General features: G+C 54.8%; 1 protein-coding gene across 2 annotated transcripts in view; it reads left to right on the plus strand.

Moving 5' to 3' along the window:
• The window catches only part of FCGBP (Fc fragment of IgG binding protein), a 58,884-nt gene that overhangs the window by 37,150 nt on the left and 3,738 nt on the right, over window positions 1–17,996 (plus strand). For both annotated transcript variants that reach the window (XM_027515815.1, XM_027515816.1), the window contains 10 exons: window positions 42–241; window positions 2,098–2,239; window positions 5,018–5,355; window positions 6,449–7,022; window positions 7,344–7,960; window positions 8,563–9,106; window positions 10,912–11,483; window positions 11,814–12,387; window positions 13,385–13,584; window positions 17,241–17,624. In XM_027515815.1, coding sequence (XP_027371616.1) covers window positions 42–241; window positions 2,098–2,239; window positions 5,018–5,355; window positions 6,449–7,022; window positions 7,344–7,960; window positions 8,563–9,106; window positions 10,912–11,483; window positions 11,814–12,387; window positions 13,385–13,584; window positions 17,241–17,624 — 4,145 coding nt within the window. The remainder of the gene's footprint in view (window positions 1–41; window positions 242–2,097; window positions 2,240–5,017; window positions 5,356–6,448; window positions 7,023–7,343; window positions 7,961–8,562; window positions 9,107–10,911; window positions 11,484–11,813; window positions 12,388–13,384; window positions 13,585–17,240; window positions 17,625–17,996) is intronic.

Raw genomic sequence — 17,996 nt, forward strand, 5'->3', positions numbered from 1 at the left:
CTCTCACTCCCAGGGCCCTGACCTGCACCCCCTCTTTGCAGCCATGCAGTGCCCCCCCAACAGCCACTACGAGGTCTGCGCAGACACCTGCTCCCTGGGCTGCTCGGCACTCAGCGCCCCCCCACAGTGCCCAGACAGGTGCGCCGAGGGTTGCCAGTGTGACTCCGGCTTCCTCAGTGACGGCCAAGGCTGCGTGCCCATCCAGGAGTGCGGCTGCTACCACAATGGCATCTACTACGAGGTAGGGACCCTGCCGTCCCGGGCAGAACGGGGGCTGCCTGCTGGACCCCCTCCCACAGCCTGTCCATTTGGCCTCCTGAAATTCTCTCCTATCCGTTCCTCTTCCCCTCGCCATGGCCCCACCGTGGTCCAGTTTGTCCACTTTTGCTGTCTCTGGTCTACCATCCCCACAGTAGCAAGTAAGACCTTTCTAAATACGAGCAGAGGTCCCGCAACTTGAGGTCTTCCCATTTGGCGCCAGTGGTAAAGAACCTGCCTGCCAATGCAGGAGATATAAGAGATATGGGTTTGATCTCTGGGTCGGGAAGATCCCCTGGAGGAGGGCATGGCAACCCACTCCAGAATTCTTGCCTGGAGAATCCCCATGGACAGAGGAGCCTGGCGGCTACAGTCCATGGGGTCACAAAGAATTGGACACGACTGAAGCGACTTGGCAGACATGCGTGCACCCACAACTTGAAACCCTCCCTTGGCTCCTCAGGTCAAGTTTTGGCTTTGTATCCCAGGTGTAGATTTCAACTTTGTTATACCAGAGGCTCACTCCCTCTGTGTCCCTCTCCCATGCTCAGAGTTACTGCTTTTCCTTTGAATGTGTGTTATGTAAAGTCTGTCTCCCTTAAAGGTCTGAGAGCTCTGTCAGGGCAAGAACCCTCTCTGTTTTCCTCCTCATACGAATAATAATAGTAGTACAGCAAACAGGTAGATGGTGCTTGCTAGGTGCCAGTCACCGCTTTAAGTGCTGTGTAAACAACACACATATGTGTGTGTGTTAAGTCACTTCATTCGTGTCCAACTCTTTGCGACCCTATGGACTGTAGCCGCCCAGGCTTCTCTGTCCATGGGATTCTCTAGGCAAGAATATGAGAGTGGGTTGCCACTTCCTCGTCCAGGGGATCTTCCCGACCCAGGGACAGACCTTGCATCTTTTATATCTCCTGCACTGGCATGCAGGTTCTTTACCACTAGCGCCACCTGGGAAGCCCACAGTATATGTGCATTTTATTTATTCATGTATAATAGATATAATGTTATATATAAACCTTTTACTATAAAAATTTTCACACTGGCAAAAGTCAAGGGACCAGTATAATAAATCTCCCTGTACCCATCACTTGGTTTCAAAAATAATCAACATTTTCCCAGTCTTGTTTCATCTCTACCCCTGTTTCCTCTCCAGTCTGGATATTTAAAGAAAATCCCTTTTCATTTCATCTGTACTTTATATGTATTATTAACTCAGTTATGCTTTAATAGGGCTTCCCTGGCGGTGCAAAGGTAAAGAACCCGCCTGCCAATGCAGGAGATGTGGGTTCTACTCCTGGGTTGGGAAGATCCCCTGGAGGAGGAACTGCCAACCAACTCCAGTATTCTCGCCTGGGGAAAATTCAGTAGACAGGAGCCTGGCAGGCTACAGTCCATGGGGTTGCAAAAGAGTCAGTTACGACTTAGCGACTAAATGACAGCAATTGGTGCTATTATTACCTGCAACTTACAGGTGAGAAAACTCAGGCATGACAAAGCTCAATTTGTGCAGAGTGATGTAACTTGGAAATAACAGAAACCAGCTTCAGACCCAGGCAATCAGCTCCAGATCCTATGTTCTTAATTCCCACATTACACTGTTTCTCTCATACAGCAGACAGTTAGTGGAAATTTCAGAGTAAATGAATGAGTACATGAATGAAAGCGAACGAATGAATGAATTGGACCCCAAGGCCATGCTGTGCTTTAGTTTCACAGATAAGGGCCACCCTGCCGGAAGATGTCCCTTTTACATCCTCCGGACCGCCTATGCCTGGAACACCGCAGTTGCCAGAGTCAGCCTGGCCCTGACAGCCATATCTTCTGTCCCCACAGCCCGAGAAGGTGGTACTCACTGACAACTGCCAGCAGCAGTGCGTGTGCCAGCCCGGAAAAGGCCTGGTGTGCCAGAACCACAGCTGCAGTGACGGGCAGGTTTGCCAGCCCTCGGGAGGAGTCCTGAGCTGCGTCACCAAAGGTGCTGGGTTGGGGCCAGGGAGGGTGCAGCGAGGGGGACAGAGGACAGGGACTCCGGAGCTGAGGGTGGCGTCACCCGGATCTTCATGGTGGCAGGCACAGAGGACTAACAACTGGAGTCTCAGACCTGGGGACCCGTAGGCTAGGATTCCCGGGGCAGGGGCAGCGGCCCTCCAGGCTGGGAGGCAGGGACTCTTATGGTAGAAAGCAGTCAGTGGGAACCCTCAGGAATAGGTTTCCCCAGGCAGACAGCAGAGACCCTCTGAGTAAGGCAGAGAACAGAAAACTTCTTCTCTAAAGGGCCAGAGGGTAAATATTTAAACTTGCAGGCCATATGGTCTCTGTCCCTACTCAGCTCTCCCTTTGCAGCACGCAATCAGCTGTAGACCGTGTAAGTGAAGGGGTGTGACTCCAGTGAAATTTTATTTGCAGAAACAGGCAGCTGGCAGTGCATAGTTTGCTGGTCACTGGTATGCGGAATTAGGCTCAGGGTTTCAGTCACCATCCCCAAGGGGCAGGGCAGACCAGGACCCACAGGGACAGAAAGCAGAGTCCTGGTGCTTCCCTAGTGGTCCCGTGGTTAAGTCTTCGCCTTCCAGGGCAGCAGGTGTGTGCTCTATCCCTGGCCGGGGAACTAAGATCCCACAGGCCTCTGGACCAAAAACACAGAACGGAAAACAGAAGCAATAGTGTAACAAATAAAGACTTTAAAAACATGGTCCACATCAAAAATATCTTAAAGAAAGAAAGAAAGCAGAGTCCTGAGATCACAGGCAGAGACCTCCCGAAGGCCAGGGTCTTGAATACAGCACCTGCCTCAAGTGGAGGTTCAGGATTTATAGAGATACACCCTCAGACAGTGACACCTCTCAGGATTAAGTCTGAGATATAAAGCCACACCCCAGGACTGATTTCTTGGGTGAAGGGCAGAGAAAATTCCCTTATTCCTGAGGCTAAACAGATATACCTCCAGGACTGACTGACATTCGGGGCTCATGGGCAGGATAAGTGGGACTCCCAGGGACCCTGTTATGTCGGTCTGAGTCCAAAGGAGACAGAAACCACACATGCTATGTCGCTTCAATCATGTCTGACTCTGTGCGACCCTATGGACTGTAGCCTGCCAGGCTCCTCTCTCAATAGGACTTTCCAGCAAGAATACTGGAGTGGGTTGCACTGCCCCAGTGCAAGTCTCCTGCATTGGCAGAGGGATGCTTTACCAATAGCGCCACCTGGGAAGCCACACAGGAGCTTAAATAGGGGAAGTTTAACAGAATTCTTTGCTTATAGATATTGACTACTAAGGGATTAAAAAGAACGCTAATGAACACAAGAAGAGTAGATGTAGGGAGCAGCCCCTGCCCCAAAGGTTACAGCAGAGCACCGAAGGAAGGGAGGAATTGGGAAGACGGCCCCCACATCAAGGATGGGAGGCAGATCTTACTGGAGGGTGGCAGACAGGTTATGCAGGCTGGAGCTGGCAGGCGGGAAAACCCTCACTGGGGTGCTGGCAAACTCACTGGGAAGCCGCCTGCTGGGGTGCACAGGGAAACCAGAAGGGGCCTCACTGAGCAGGTGTCCCACAAGCTGCTGGTGCCACGTGCCACCAGGAGCCCAGAGAGCAAGGCCCGCTAGAAGCAGGAGCCACCCCTTCCTCCTGCTGTGACCCTCTAGCTCCCTCTACTGACAAAGCCCAACTCCACTGGAGGATTTGGAGCTAAGAAGCAGTCAACTGAAAATGAGCACACGGGGAGAGAGGAGGTGGGGTCTTGGTCCTAGACGCTTCCCTAGTGGCTCAGTGGTAAAGAACCCATCAGTCAATGCAGGAGACGTGGGTTCTATCCCTGGGTTGAGATCCCCTGGGGAAGGAAATGGCAACCCACTCCAGTATTTTTGCCTGGGAAATCTCACGGACACGCGAGCCTGGTGGGCTACAGTCCATGAGCTAGCAAAAGAGTTGGATACAGCTTAGCGACTAAACAACAATAACAACTTGGGCATAGGGATTCCAAAAACCGGGCTCACTGATTCAGTGGCCCTAGGAAGGGAGTCCTGGACAAAGAGACCCTCGGAGGCAGGGCCTGAGAAATGAGATCTCCCAAGACCAGGGTGTTAGGCACAGGAATCCCGGGGAGATGGAGTCTGGAACAGAGGGCTCAGCAGGCTATGAGACTTAGAAAAAGGGGCCCCGGGGTCAGGCTCTTAAATGCTGGGACCTCTGAGGTTAGTTTCCCACCAGAAAGTTCATGCAGTACATTGGTCTTGGGCACAGAGACCACCAGGACCCGGGTTTCCATGCAGAGCCTCCAGGAGGCTGGGGGCCCAGGTGTGAGGAAATCTGGGTGCCAGGAACCTGGGACACAGAGGACCCTTGGCTGTGGGTATCCTTAGGGATGCCCGCAGGGCTGGCACAGGGACCAGGGACCCCTGTGGTCTCAGACCTCAGTCCTCTGGGGCTGAGGTCTTAAGCAAGGGGACCCCAGAGTCTGGTCACAGAGGTAGGGACTAGAACCTGTGTCTTGGGGCCTGAGTCTCAGAAGTGGGACCTTTGACAGGGTCTTGGACACAGTTTCAGACATGGGAGCAGGGGCACCCTGGGCCTGGTCTCAGAAATGGCAGACTGGGGGCCAGCCTCTCAAATGGAAGGACCCTGGAACCTGGTCTTCCCCCCCGGCCCCCGCACCCCAGGAGCCCTCAGAGCTGGTGTCCCGGCTGATTCTGGGAAGAAACTGGCTTTCCACTTGGCAGCCCCTCAAGGTCCTCTCTCCTCTGTCCCCAGACCCGTGCCACAGTGTGACATGTCGGCCACAGGAGACGTGCCAGAATAAGAATGGCCAGGGCGTGTGCGTGCCCAACTACCAGGCCACGTGCTGGCTGTGGGGCGACCCACACTACCACTCCTTCGACGGCTGGAACTTTGACTTCCAGGGCACCTGTAACTATGTGCTGGCATCAACCGACTGCCCAGGGAGCAATGCCCAGGGCCTGACACCCTTCACTGTCACCACCAAGAACGAGAACCGGGGCAACCCCTCAGTGTCCTATGTGAGGCTGGTCACCGTGACCACCCTCAACACAAACATCTCCATCCACAAAGGCGAGATCGGCAAAGTCCGGGTAAGGCTGGTCCCAAGTCCCCAGGTAGGGTGGGAAGGGTCCTGCTGGTCACAGATGGGGAGCTCAGGGCTCTCTCTCTTCACTTAGTCCTGAAACAAAATAGCAAGAGCAATGATAATCACCCCACTATTGGGAATTAAATGAGTCTAGCCCTTCATTAAGGGCTTTAATGTAGGACTTTAGAATTTGCCTTTTTAGACATCTGGGTTTGAATCCACCCTCTCTTTATGAGATGTGTGATATTGGGCAAATGACTTGACTTGGTGGGCCTCAGTTTCCTCATCTGTGAAATGGGCATCATAGCAGGCACTGCCCCACAGTGAGTGATGCACGTAGAGTGCTCAGCTGAGGGTCTGACCCAGGTAAGCACCCTTGATTGTTTGCGAGGAAACAAATGAGAGGCCCCGAGCCTCAGACATGGAGAGAAATTCAAGGAGATCCGGAGAGAGCAAGATGGGCTGCCCTTTCTGCCCAGAATAACGGAGATGCAGATTAGTGGCAGCTCACAGGGAGAGAATGATTTATGGAACAGAGTAGGCACTCGATAAACGATGGTGAGTGAGTGGCAGAGATGGCCAGACACACAGAGATGCACAGGAAATAAGGAGAGAGGGAGGGACTAGGTGAGTAAGACCCAGAGAAAGACCAGAGAGATGGACCCAGAGAGAGACAGTAACACACACACACACACACACAGATGCAGAGAGAGATAATGCACAAGTGAGAGAGACACGGAGAAGGGAAGAGGACCCAGAGAAAGAATAAAGAGAGACAGAGTGCGAGAAACTCAGAGAGAGAGACCAGAGAGAGCAGTAGGTCCAGATGTAGAAAGAGAGACAGAGAGGGAAGAAGGGAGGGAGATGGAGATCAAAAGAGAAACCCAGAGAAAGCCACGGGGTGGGCTTTCATTCTCCAGGGCCTGGACTAGAGCAAACCTCCATAGTGTTTGTCAAATGACTCTATGAGCAGCAATCATGAGGAAGGCCTTGGCAGCTCCCAGCCACGGCGGGACGAGCGAGGGAGGCAGGGGGCCAGATCTGGGCCTCCGCATCTCCAGTGACCTGGTTTGCCTCCCGCCCTCCTCTCCCCCCAGGTGAACGGTGTGCTGAGGGCACTGCCTGTCTCTGTGGCTGACGGGCGGCTTTTGGTGACCCACGGTGCATCCAAAGCAGTGCTGGCCACTGACTTCGGGCTGCAGGTCACTTATGACTGGGACTGGCGAGTGGAAGTGACGCTGCCCAGCAGCTACCACAGCGCCATATGTGGGCTCTGCGGGAACATGGACCGCAACCCGAGCAACGACCAAGCCTTCCCCAATGGCACCCTGGCTCCCTCCATACCTATCTGGGGCGGCAGCTGGCGGGTTCCAGGCTGGGACCCACTGTGCTGGGATGAATGTCAGGGGTCCTGCCCGACCTGCGCTGAGGACCGACTGGAGGAGTACGGGGGCCCCGGCTTCTGCGGACCCCTGGCCCCTGGCTCCGGAGGCCCCTTCGCCGCCTGCCATGACCATGTGGCCCCCGATAGCTTCTTCAAGGGCTGCGTTCTGGATGTCTGCCTGGGCGGTGGGGCCAAGGACATACTTTGCCAGGCTCTGGCTGCCTACGCTGCCGCCTGCCAGGCCGCTGGGATCGTCATTAAGGACTGGAGGACGGAGGCCGGCTGTGGTGAGCACTGGGGGGACAGAGCAGGAGCTGCCGCCAGGGGTCCCAACACTTTGGAGCTGGTTTGATTTCATTCCAGTCCTTTTGGGTCTGTTTGTTTGTTTCTCTTTGTCTTGCCGGGTTTGTTTTTGTCTCTCGCTCTCTTGGCCCTCGTCTCTGCGTCTGCCTTTGGTTGTCTGTTTCTCCTCTTCTCTCTTCCCATCCCTGGGTCTTCCATCGTCTCTAATTCTGTTCATCTTGGTCTCTCTCTGGCTCGTCCCACCCTATCCTCAGACCCCACCTCCTGAAACCATTCTCTCTTTCTTTCTCTTCATCCACCCACAGAGCTCCCCTGCCCGGAGAACAGCCACTACGAGCTCTGTGGCCCACCCTGCCCAGCCAGCTGCCCATCTCCCACGCCCCCCACCAGCCCTGCCGTATGTGAGGGCCCCTGCGTGGAGGGCTGCCAGTGCAACTCAGGCTTCGTGTTGAGTGCTGACCGCTGCGTCCCCCTGGAAGGCGGCTGCGGCTGCTGGGCCAATGGCATCTACCACGAGGCCGGCAGTGAGTTCTGGGCTGATGCCACCTGCTCCCAGAGGTGCCAATGTGGGCCCGGAGGTGGCTCGCTGGTCTGCAAGCCTGCCAGCTGCAGGCTAGGTGAAGAGTGTGCCCTGCTGCCCTCAGGCCAGCATGGCTGCCAACCTGTCAGTACAGCTGAGTGTCAGGCCTGGGGTGACCCCCATTACATCACCCTGGATGGGCACCGATTTGACTTCCAAGGCGCTTGCGAGTACCTGCTGAGTGCGCCCTGCCATGACCTACCTGAGGGGGCTGAGAACTTCACCGTCACGGTAGCCAATGAGCACCGGGGCAGCCAGGCCGTCAGTTACACCCGCACTGTGACCCTGCACATCTACGGCCACAGCTTCACCCTCAGTGCCGGCTGGCCCCGGCAGCTGCAGGTGAGCAGTCTGTGGACCAGCACGTGCCAGCCCTGGGGTTGCCTGGGATAATTAGGGGTCTGCCAATTCCCTGACTGCCTTTCACAGGCTAAGGGGGCAGATGGAGGGGTTCACAGTAGGGGGTTTGGAACAGCGGCTTCCCCATGTCTAAGCCTTAGTTTACTCCTCTGTGAAATGGGTCTAAGAAAAGTATCTGCCTTAGAGGGTAGTGTGAGGAGCCAATGATATCCTGTCAATAATAAAAAAAAAAAAATTAGTTCAGTCATGTCCATCTCTTTGCGACTCCATGGACGGTAGCTCACCAGGCTCCTCTGTCCATGGGATTCTCCAGGCAAGAATACTGGAGTGGGTTGCCATTTCCTTCTTTAGGGTATCTTCCCCACTCAGGAATCGAACCCGGTTCTCCTGCATGCAGGTGGATTCTTTACCACTGAGCCACCGGGGAAGCCCTCGTTATTACTGCTACAACTATTAACTATTACAAGGAGGGGAAGGTGACGCGCACAAGGTGTCTCCGTCCCAGCCCCCAGTAGATAGTGAAGTCAAGATTCTAACCTGTGCCTCCGACGTTCAGTAACCCCACCCCCACCCCGCCCCTTCAGGTGGACGGCAAGCTGGTCGCCCTGCCCTTCCAGCTGGACTCCCGTGTGCACGCCTACTTGAGCGGTGCCGACGTGGTGGTGACCACCGCCTCCGGGATCTCGCTTGCTTTCGACGGAAACAGCAACGTGCGCCTGCGCGTGCCGGCGGCGTACGCGGGCGCCCTCTGTGGCCTGTGCGGGAACTACAACAAGAACCCCAACGACGACCTGAACGCGGTGGAAGGGAACCCCGACCGCTGGCAAGTGGGCGGCGCCGCGGGCTGCGGAGAGTGCGTGCCCGGGCCGTGCCCCAAACCCTGCACGCCCGAGCAACAGGAGCCCTTCGGCGGCCCCGACGCCTGCGGCGTGATCTCGTCCCCCGAAGGCCCGCTGGCTCCCTGCCACAGCCTCATTCCGCCCGAGCAGTACTTCCAGGCCTGCTTGCTGGACGCCTGCCAGGCTCAGGGCCATCCAGGAGGCCTCTGCCCGGCCGTGGCCGCCTATGTGGCAGCCTGCCAGGCCGCTGGGGCCCAGCTCGGCGAGTGGAGGCGGCCGGACTTCTGTCGTGAGTAGTGATCCATGCACGGTACACATAGTGGGGTCTCTCCTCCTACCCTCTTTGCTGGGCTCTGAGACAAGAGCCTTCTCCGTAGGGCTTAGGCACCATCCCGCCTTCCCTTAGCCTGTGAAAGAAATACCTTGGCATTCACACACTGGAATATACCCAGTGACATACTGCAATGGGAGAGACTCATACATGTGGCTAGAAATCCTGGGTCCAGTTGTTGTTCAGTCCCTAAATTGTGTCTTATTCTTTGTGACCCCATGGACTACAAAGCACCAGGGTTCCCTGTCCTTCACTATCTCTCAGAATTTGCTCAAATTCATGTCTGTTGAGTCGCTGATACCATCCAACCGTCTTGTCTTCTGTCGTCCCCTTCTCCTCCTGCCTTCAGTCTTTCCCAGCATCAGGGTCTTTTCCAGTGAGTTGGCTCTTCACCTCAGGTGGCCAAAGTTTTGGAGCTTCCGCTTCAGCATCAGTCCTTCAAATGGATATTCAGGGTTGATGTCTTTTAGGGTTGACTGGCTTGATCTCTTTGCTGTCCAAGGGACTCTCAAGAGTCTTCTCCTGCACCACAGTTCGAAAGCATCAATTCTTTGGTGCTCAGCCTTCTTTACGGTCCAACTCTCACATCCGTACATGACTACTGGAAAAACCATAGCTTTGACTAGATGGACGTTTGTCAGCAAAGAGATGTCCATATCCAGTCCAGTACACTGTCAGGATTTAGGCACTCAGATAGACTGGGGTGACTGATCACCCCAGTAGATTCTCTCAGTTACCTCTGGTCAGAGAGACCTAGAGAGCTACACCTCGTCAGATGCCTCTGTTGGTGGTGGTGGTGTTTAGTTGCTCAGTTGTGTCTGACTCTTTGCAACCCCATGGATTATAGCTCTTCGGGCTCCTCTGTCCATGGAATTCTCCAGGCAATACTGGAGTGGTTTGGCATGTCCTTCTCCAAGGGATCTTCCCAACCCAGGGGTGGAACACAGGTCTCCTGCATTGGCAGGCAGATTCTTCACACTGAGCCACCAGGGAAGCTCCAGATGCCTCTAGACTGTTTTGTTTTGTTTTGTTTTTTAAACAGGGTAATGCACAGGGTCAGATAGATTTCGTCTCATAACCTCAGACAGGGCCTCCTCTGGTTAGAGACACTTGGTCACATTTACACAGAGACACACGTAGGCAGATATACCTATCTGGTGGAATCAGGGTGGAATCAGGACCCTGACATAGCCCCAGGAAGATACATACAGGTTCATGGTCCGAGAATCCTGGGCAGTTCCCCTTAGGCAGATCTCCTGGTCACGTTTATCCTGTCGGCTTCACCCAATGATACACGTGTGGTCAGAGTCACACACTGACAGACCCTGTCAGAGAGACTGTGAGAGGCTTCCAGATCAGACATCCACAGGCAGGCATACTCAGATGGATTCATACCCCAAGATGCATCTGGCCCCACACCCCAGCAAGATTCACACCCTGAGATACTCACGGTCGGTTCTAATCCTGCATATCTTGGTCAGATATATGAGGTTGGAGTCACCCAGTCAGACCGACTTGATCTTTAGAAATACTTGAGCAGGTTGTTACGCAGCCTGGCTAGAGAGACCTGCTTCCCAGATCCCCACACTGAATCCCCCATTGGCCGTGCTGGGTCAGACACCCCACTCAGATCCCTGGACAGATTCGCTCATGAGATATCCCAGGCAAAACACACAGAGTCACCCCAGCAGCTTCTCCTTCTCTGTACCTCCCCGGCGTCCTCCTCCCTCACGCCCTGCCTCCTTCCCCTCTTGTCCCCGCAGCCTTCCAGTGCCCTGCCCACAGCCACTACCAGCTCTGTGGTGACTCCTGCCCTGTGAGCTGCCCCAGCCTCTCAGCGCCTGAGGGCTGCGAGTCCACCTGCCGTGAGGGCTGCGTCTGCGACGCCGGCTTCGTGCTCAGCGGAGACACCTGCGTGCCTGTGGGCCAGTGCGGCTGCCTCCACGAGGGCCGCTACTACCCGCTGGGCGAGACCTTCTACCCGGGCCCTGAGTGTGGGCGGCACTGCCAGTGTGGACCCGGCGGCCAAGTCAGCTGCCAGGAGGGCGAGACCTGCAGGCCCTACGAGGAGTGCCGGGTGCAGGACGGCGTCCAGGCCTGTCGCCCCACCGGCTGTGGCCGCTGCCTGGCCAATGGGGGCGTCCACTACATTACCCTGGATGGACGCGTCTATGACCTGCATGGCTCCTGCTCCTATATCTTGGCCCAGGTCTGCCACCCACAGCCTGGGGACGAGGACTTTACAATTGTGCTTGAGAAGAATGCAGCTGGAGATCCCCAACGTGTGGTGGTTACTGTGGCCGGCCAGGTGGTGACCCTGGCTCGAGGGCCGCAGGTAAGTGGACCCGGCCTTGCCCTGGGGGGGTCTGAGGAGGAGAGGGCCTAACCTAGGGATTTTGAGAGCGATATGAACCCAGTGCAAGGGGACTAAGGAGGACATAGATCTGTCCTGGGGGCCTGAAGGAGACATGGCCCCAGCCTTGGAGACTGAGGAGACATTGTCAGCCTGGGGTCTCTGAAGGGAGCATACTCTGCCCTGGGAAGTCTCTGGGGGACATGGCCTCACCCTAGTGGAACTGAGAGAGAGTCTGTAGCCTGGGAGTCCGAGGGGACAGGCTGACCTGTGCTTCTCTGAGTCCCTGACCCACCTGGCCCTTCCATCCAGGTTACTGTGGATGGTGAGGCCGTAGCCCTGCCCGTGGCTGTGGGTCACGTGCGGGTGACGGCGGAGGGCCGGAACATCGTTCTGCAGACGACCAAGGACCTGCGGCTTCTCTTTGATGGCGACGCCCACATCCTCATATCCATCCCTTCCCCCTTCCGCAACCGGCTCTGCGGGCTCTGTGGCAACTTCAATGGCAACTGGAATGATGACCTTGATCTGCCCAGTGGCACCACGGCCCCCAGCGTGGATGCCTTTGGAGCTGCATGGCGGGCACCTGGCTCCTCCCAGGGCTGCAGCGAGGGCTGTGGACCCCAAGGCTGCCCTGTGTGCTCAGCAGAGCAGACGGCACCATACGAGAGCCTCGAGGCCTGTGGGCAGCTCCGGGATGCCAACGGCCCCTTCTCAGCCTGCCACGCGGCGCTGAGCCCCTCTGAGTACTTCCGCCAGTGCGTGTATGACCTCTGTGCCCAGAAGGGCAACGTCACCTACCTCTGCCGCAGCCTGGCAGCCTACACAGCGGCCTGCCAGGCGGCCGGCATGGCTGTGAAGCCTTGGAGGACAGACAGCTTCTGCCGTGAGTGTCTGGGGACCCCTGGGAGGACTCCGGCTCGGGCTCGGGGCCCCCTGTTCTGTCTGCATCTCAGGGGCAGGGCCCCAGTTCCTCCCTTAGCACACTCTGCTCCTGGCTTCACTCCTGCCCGGCTGACTGGCCCTTCTCAGACTCCTTTCAGGGGCCCGCTCTCCTGAAACCTTCTCTTACAGTTCTCAGGGCCCTTCCTGGACATCTGTGGTGATTTGGGAGGGTGGGTCGGACAGGTCAGGAGGTCACACAGTAAAACTTGAGTCTCACCCAGGCCCCCGCCCTACCCCCGCCAAGATGGGACCATCACCCCTTAGATCCTTCAGGACAAGACTGCAGGCTCCTCAGACTCCTAGCCCAAGACCTCTTAGCTAACCTCCAGTCAGGGCTTATCTGTTTCCTTCAAACCCCCAGGACAGGGCTGTGTTTCCTTAGACTCTCCTGGACACAGCAGTGGCCACTCATGACCCCAGGCCCGAGCTGTGTCTCCTTCATTCTTCTCAGGGCAGGACCTACACGCAGGCAATGGACACTGTCTGTCTCCCTCTCTGACCTCTCTCCTGACTGCCAGCCTCATGGGTCTAGTGACCTCCTGAGCATTTTCCACTAGGTGACCTTAGGGGGCCCTCACACACCTCCTGTGTTCCCATGTGACATCAGCATTTCACCCCAAACATAATCTTCTTATTTTTCAACCTTGATCGTCATCTCAAGGCAGCCACACCATCCACCCGTTGCTTAGCCAGAGCCCAGGCCCTCACTATGCGTGCTTCCCCTGGGTCCTCACAGCTCCCATCCTGGCCCTGACCTTCTGCCTGTATTTCCCCCGATCACACTGGACCATCACAGTCTGTCCCACTGACATGAGCCCCACAGGGCAGGGGCTGGAGCTGTGTGTCCCCAGCACCGGCAGCTCAGATCCAGGTGTGCAGCGGGTCCTGTTCATTTCTCAGTGAGCAGCCGTGACCCCACCCTGCTCCTTTCTCTGCAGCGCTCCAGTGCCCCACCAACAGCCACTACTCCGTCTGCACACGCTCCTGCCAGGGCTCCTGCGCGGCTCTCTCTGGCCTCACGGGCTGCACCACCCGCTGCTTTGAGGGCTGTGAGTGTGACGACCGCTTCCTGCTGTCCCAGGGCGTCTGCATTCCTGTCCAAGACTGCGGCTGCACCCACGATGGCCGATACTTGCCGGTAAGGAGGAATTTGAAGTGGGCAGGGAGGGTGGAGGAGCTTGAGGGTCAGAGGTAAAGAACCCGCCTGCCAATGCAGGAAATGTGGGTTTGATCCTTGAGTCAGGAGGATCCCCTGGAAAAGGAAATGGAAACCCACTCCAGTGTTCTTGCCTGGAGAATCCCATGGACAGAGGAGCCTGATGGGCTGCAGTCCATGGGGTCACAAAGAGTCAGACACGACTGAAGGGACTAAACAGCAGCATGGAGCTTGAGGTGGACAAGGAGGATGGAGGAGCTTGAGGGAGACTCAGATTTTCTGTATTTTACTTTTTTTAAAAACTTTTTATTTTGTATTGGGGTATAGCCAATTGACAATGTTGTGATGGTTTCAGGTGGACAGCAAAGGGACTCATTCATACATATACATGTATCCATTCTCCCCCAAACTCCCCTCCCATCCAGGCTGCCACATCACATTGAGCAGAGTTCCATACAATCAGTCCTTGCTGGTTATCCATTTTAAACATAGCAGTGTGTACATGTCCATCCTGAACGCCCTAACTATCTCTTCCTCCCATCCTCCCCCTCGGGAACCATAAGTTCATCCTCTAAGTCTGTGGAGACTCAGAATTTCTGTGCTGATCCCCTCGAGGATGGGGACAGGGAGGCTGCCACATTTCCCTCCTGTGACTCAATGCTGGTGAAGTCCCGGTATTAGTTTCCTATGGCTGCTGTGACAAATGACCATAGCTTGATGCCTTAAAACAAGAGAAATTTATTCTCTTGTTTAGTTATAGAGGCCAGAAGTCAGAAACCAGAATAGGTGGGCCAAGATGACAGCTCTAGGGGGAAATCTGTTCCTTGTCTCTCCTGGCTTTTGGTGGCTGCAGGCATTCCTTGGCTTACGGCCTTGTCTTTGGTTGTTTTTGGTTACCCCGGTGGCTCAGATGGTACAGAATCCTCCTGCAATGCAGGAGACACAGGTTTGGTCCCTGGGTTGGGAAGATCCCCTGGAGAAGGAAATGGCAACCCACTCCAGTAGTCTTGCCTGGGAAATCCCATGGACAGAGGAGCCTGGCAGGCTCCTGTCCATAGGGTCGCAAAGAGTCAGACAGGACAGAATGACTAACCCTCACTATTTTAGTTGGTGAGTTGGGTCCAACTCTTTGCGACCCCATGGACTGTGGCCCGCCAGGCTCCTGTGTCCATGGGATTCTGCAAGCAAAAATACTGGAGTGGGTTGCCACTTCCTCCTCCAGGGGATCTTCCTGACCTAGGGACCAAACCCAAATCTTCTGCATTGGCAGGTGGATTCTTTACCACTGGGCCACCTGGGAAGCTCTTGGCTTGTGGTCACATCACTCCAATTTCTGTTTCCATGTCACATGTCCCCCCGTCTTTGCTGTGTGCCCTAAAATCTCCCTCTGCCTCCTGCTTCTAAGAATACACTTGACTGTGTTTAAAGCCTGCCAGGATTAATCTCTCCATCTCAAAATCCTTAATCACATCTGCAAACACGCTTTCTCCATATAAGGTGACATTGAGTAGCTCTAGGCGTTAGGACCTGATATCTTTGTAGAGAGGGTGATATTGGACCTACTGCAGTCCTCTGTGTGAGCCTCATTTTCTCTATCTGTAAAATGGGGTTAACCATCATCCTTGCACCCTGGGTGTCTGAGGAGCCAGGGGTGATCGAAAGGCACTTGCTGAGCACTGGGCCTCACCCTCCACATTCATCACACCCAGGAAAAATAACACTAATTTACAGCAGTGTAGTAGGTAGCACTCTGGAGAGGGAATCGGCAACCCACTCCAGTACTCTTGCCTGGAGAATCCCAGGGACAGAGGAGCCTGGTGGGCTGCCGTCTCTGGGGTCACATAGAGTCGGACACGACTGAAGTGACTCAGCAGCAGCAGCAGCAGTAGGTAGCACAACTATGGCCATTTAACAATGGGAATTGAAAGTTAAGAGCTAATTTATTTTTGTGATGGATTTTTAAAAAAGATTATTTCATTTTTGGCAGTGCTGGGTCTCTGTTGCTGCTCGGGCTTTTCTGTAGTTGCGGCAAGTGGGGGCTGCTCTCTAGTTGTGGGGCACGGGTTTCTCATTTGGTGCTTCTCTTCTTGCAGAGCACAGGCTCTAGAGCACACGGGCTTCAGTAGCTGTAACGTGTGGGCTCAGTAGTTGTGGCTCCTGGGCTTTAGGGCACAGGCTCAACAGTTGTGGCACGCAGGCTTAGTTGCTCCAAGGCATATGGGATCTTTCTGGACCTGGAATGGGGTTTGACACAGGTTTGTGTTTCCTGTATTGGCAGACGGATTCTTTACCACTGAACCCCTAGGGAAGCCCATGATTGATGTTTTTGGAGCTCTCACTATGCACTAAGTTGGTTATAGGTGTTAAGTCATTCGATAGTCACAGCAATTCTGCAAGACACGGACTATTATGTTCCCCATTTTACAGATGACAAAGAGAAGTCAGCTCAAGGCTACCCATCAGCAAGGGAGGAGTCTGGGGTTCATACCCCAGCAGCCTGGACTCACCTCTGAACCATGAGGCTGTCCTGCTTCTTCAGAAGCATGTTTGTCAAATAAAGGAAAGATAGATTACCGCATTCCTTCCCCATTCATCCCAGGTTTTTGTTTTTTTGCTGCATGCGGTCTTTAGTGCAGCATGCAGGCTTCTCTCTAGTTGTGGCACACAGGTTCTGTAGTTGCAGCATGCAGACTCAGTTGCCCCACAGTGTGTGGGATCTTGGTTCCCCGACCAGGGATTGAACTCGTGTCCCGTGCATTGCAGGGCAGAGTCTTAATCACTGAACCACCGGGGAAGTCCCTCATCCTAGTTTTATTAATAGCAGAATGGTAGCCTGGAGGGTCTAGAAGTGCAGGACTTCTTGGAAAGAAGATGCCAAACAAAAAAAAAACAAAAAACTGTTCACAATTCTGCAGCTCTGCTGTTTGGCCTGGGCTCAGCAGGGCAGTTCTTCTGCCATCCCTGGGCTCACTCATACTTCTGTAGTCCCCCAGTGGGTCAGCTGAGGGTTGGCCGTCCCTCTTCCATGAGATCTCTCCTCCTTGGGTGGGCTAGCCTGTGGTGGCTGGACAGGGTTCCAAGAAAGAGTAGTAAAGCTGTCGGGTCTCTTGAGGTCCAGGCTTGAACCTGGCACAGCGTTGCTTCTGCTGCATTGCAATAACCAAGGCATAGTCTTAAGTCCAGCTCAGATTAATGGGAAAGGGGAAATAAACTCCATTTCTTTCTTTTTTAAAAAACACTCTTTCTTTTTTAAAAAATTTATTTATTTTTGGCTGTGCTGGGGTTGAGTCTTCATTGCTGCATGTGAGCTTTCTGTGGTTGCAGTGAGCAGGGGTTACTCTTCATCGTAGTACTTGAGCTTCTGCTTCGGCAGCTTCTCGTTCTAGAGTACAGGCTCAGTAGATGCGACCCACGGGCTTCGTTGCCCCTCAGCATGTGGGATCTTCCTGGACTAGGGGTCAAACCTAGGTCCCCTGCATTGGTTGGCAGACTTATCCACTGCACCACCAGGCAAGTCCTAAACTCCATTTCTTAGAGGAAGTTACTGCAGAGTGACCCCGGATGGATGCAGAGGGTGGAAGGTGGTGGCCGTGTTTGCAGTCCACCGCACCTTGTCACCTGCCCTTTTCTGTGCACAGGTGAACTCCTCCCTGCTCACCTCGGACTGCAGCCAGCGCTGTTCCTGTTCCTCAAGCACCGGCCTGACATGCCAGGCAGCCAGCTGCCCGCTGGGCCGTGTATGCGAGGTCCAGGCTGGGACCCGGGACTGCTGGGTGCCCCATGGCCTCTGTTCCCTCTCTGTGGGTGCCAACCTCACCACCTTCGATGGGGCCCACAGCGCCGTCAGCTCCCCTGGTGTCTACGAGATCTCTTTCCGCTGCCCAGGATCACAGGAGACTGTGCCTTGGTACCGTGTGGTTGCCGATGTCCAGCCCTGCAAAGGCAAAGTGGAAGCCGTGGCCCGGGTTCATATCTTCTTCCAGGACGGGCTGGTGACTGTGACCCAAAACAAGGGTGTATGGGTAAGCCAGGACACAGGGACTGTGTCTCCCCTGGGCTTTGTTCTTCCTGTTGCAGTGTGCCTTCGTTCCTTGTGCCCTGTCTGTCCTAACGTCTGTTTTCTTCACAGATCTCTGCAATTTGTTTCTCTGGGTTTGTATTTGTGTCAATACTTCAAACTTAGTCCCTCTCTTCTGGCTGAGTTCTTGAGGAGCAAAAGCACAGTCAAGTAACTTACCCGTTTAGATGTTAGTGTTAAGCAAGACTCTATGGTTTCAAGTGAGAGAAAACCAATTTCAGAGTGCCTTGAGCAAAACTGAATTTATCAGCCCATGTAACTAGAAAATCCAGGGATACAGCCTCAGGAGTGGCTGGATCTAGGTGCCCTGGATTTG

The sequence above is a fragment of the Bos indicus x Bos taurus genome, chromosome 18 (assembly GCF_003369695.1).
Source record: "Bos indicus x Bos taurus breed Angus x Brahman F1 hybrid chromosome 18, Bos_hybrid_MaternalHap_v2.0, whole genome shotgun sequence".
NCBI lineage: Eukaryota > Metazoa > Chordata > Mammalia > Artiodactyla > Bovidae > Bos > Bos indicus x Bos taurus.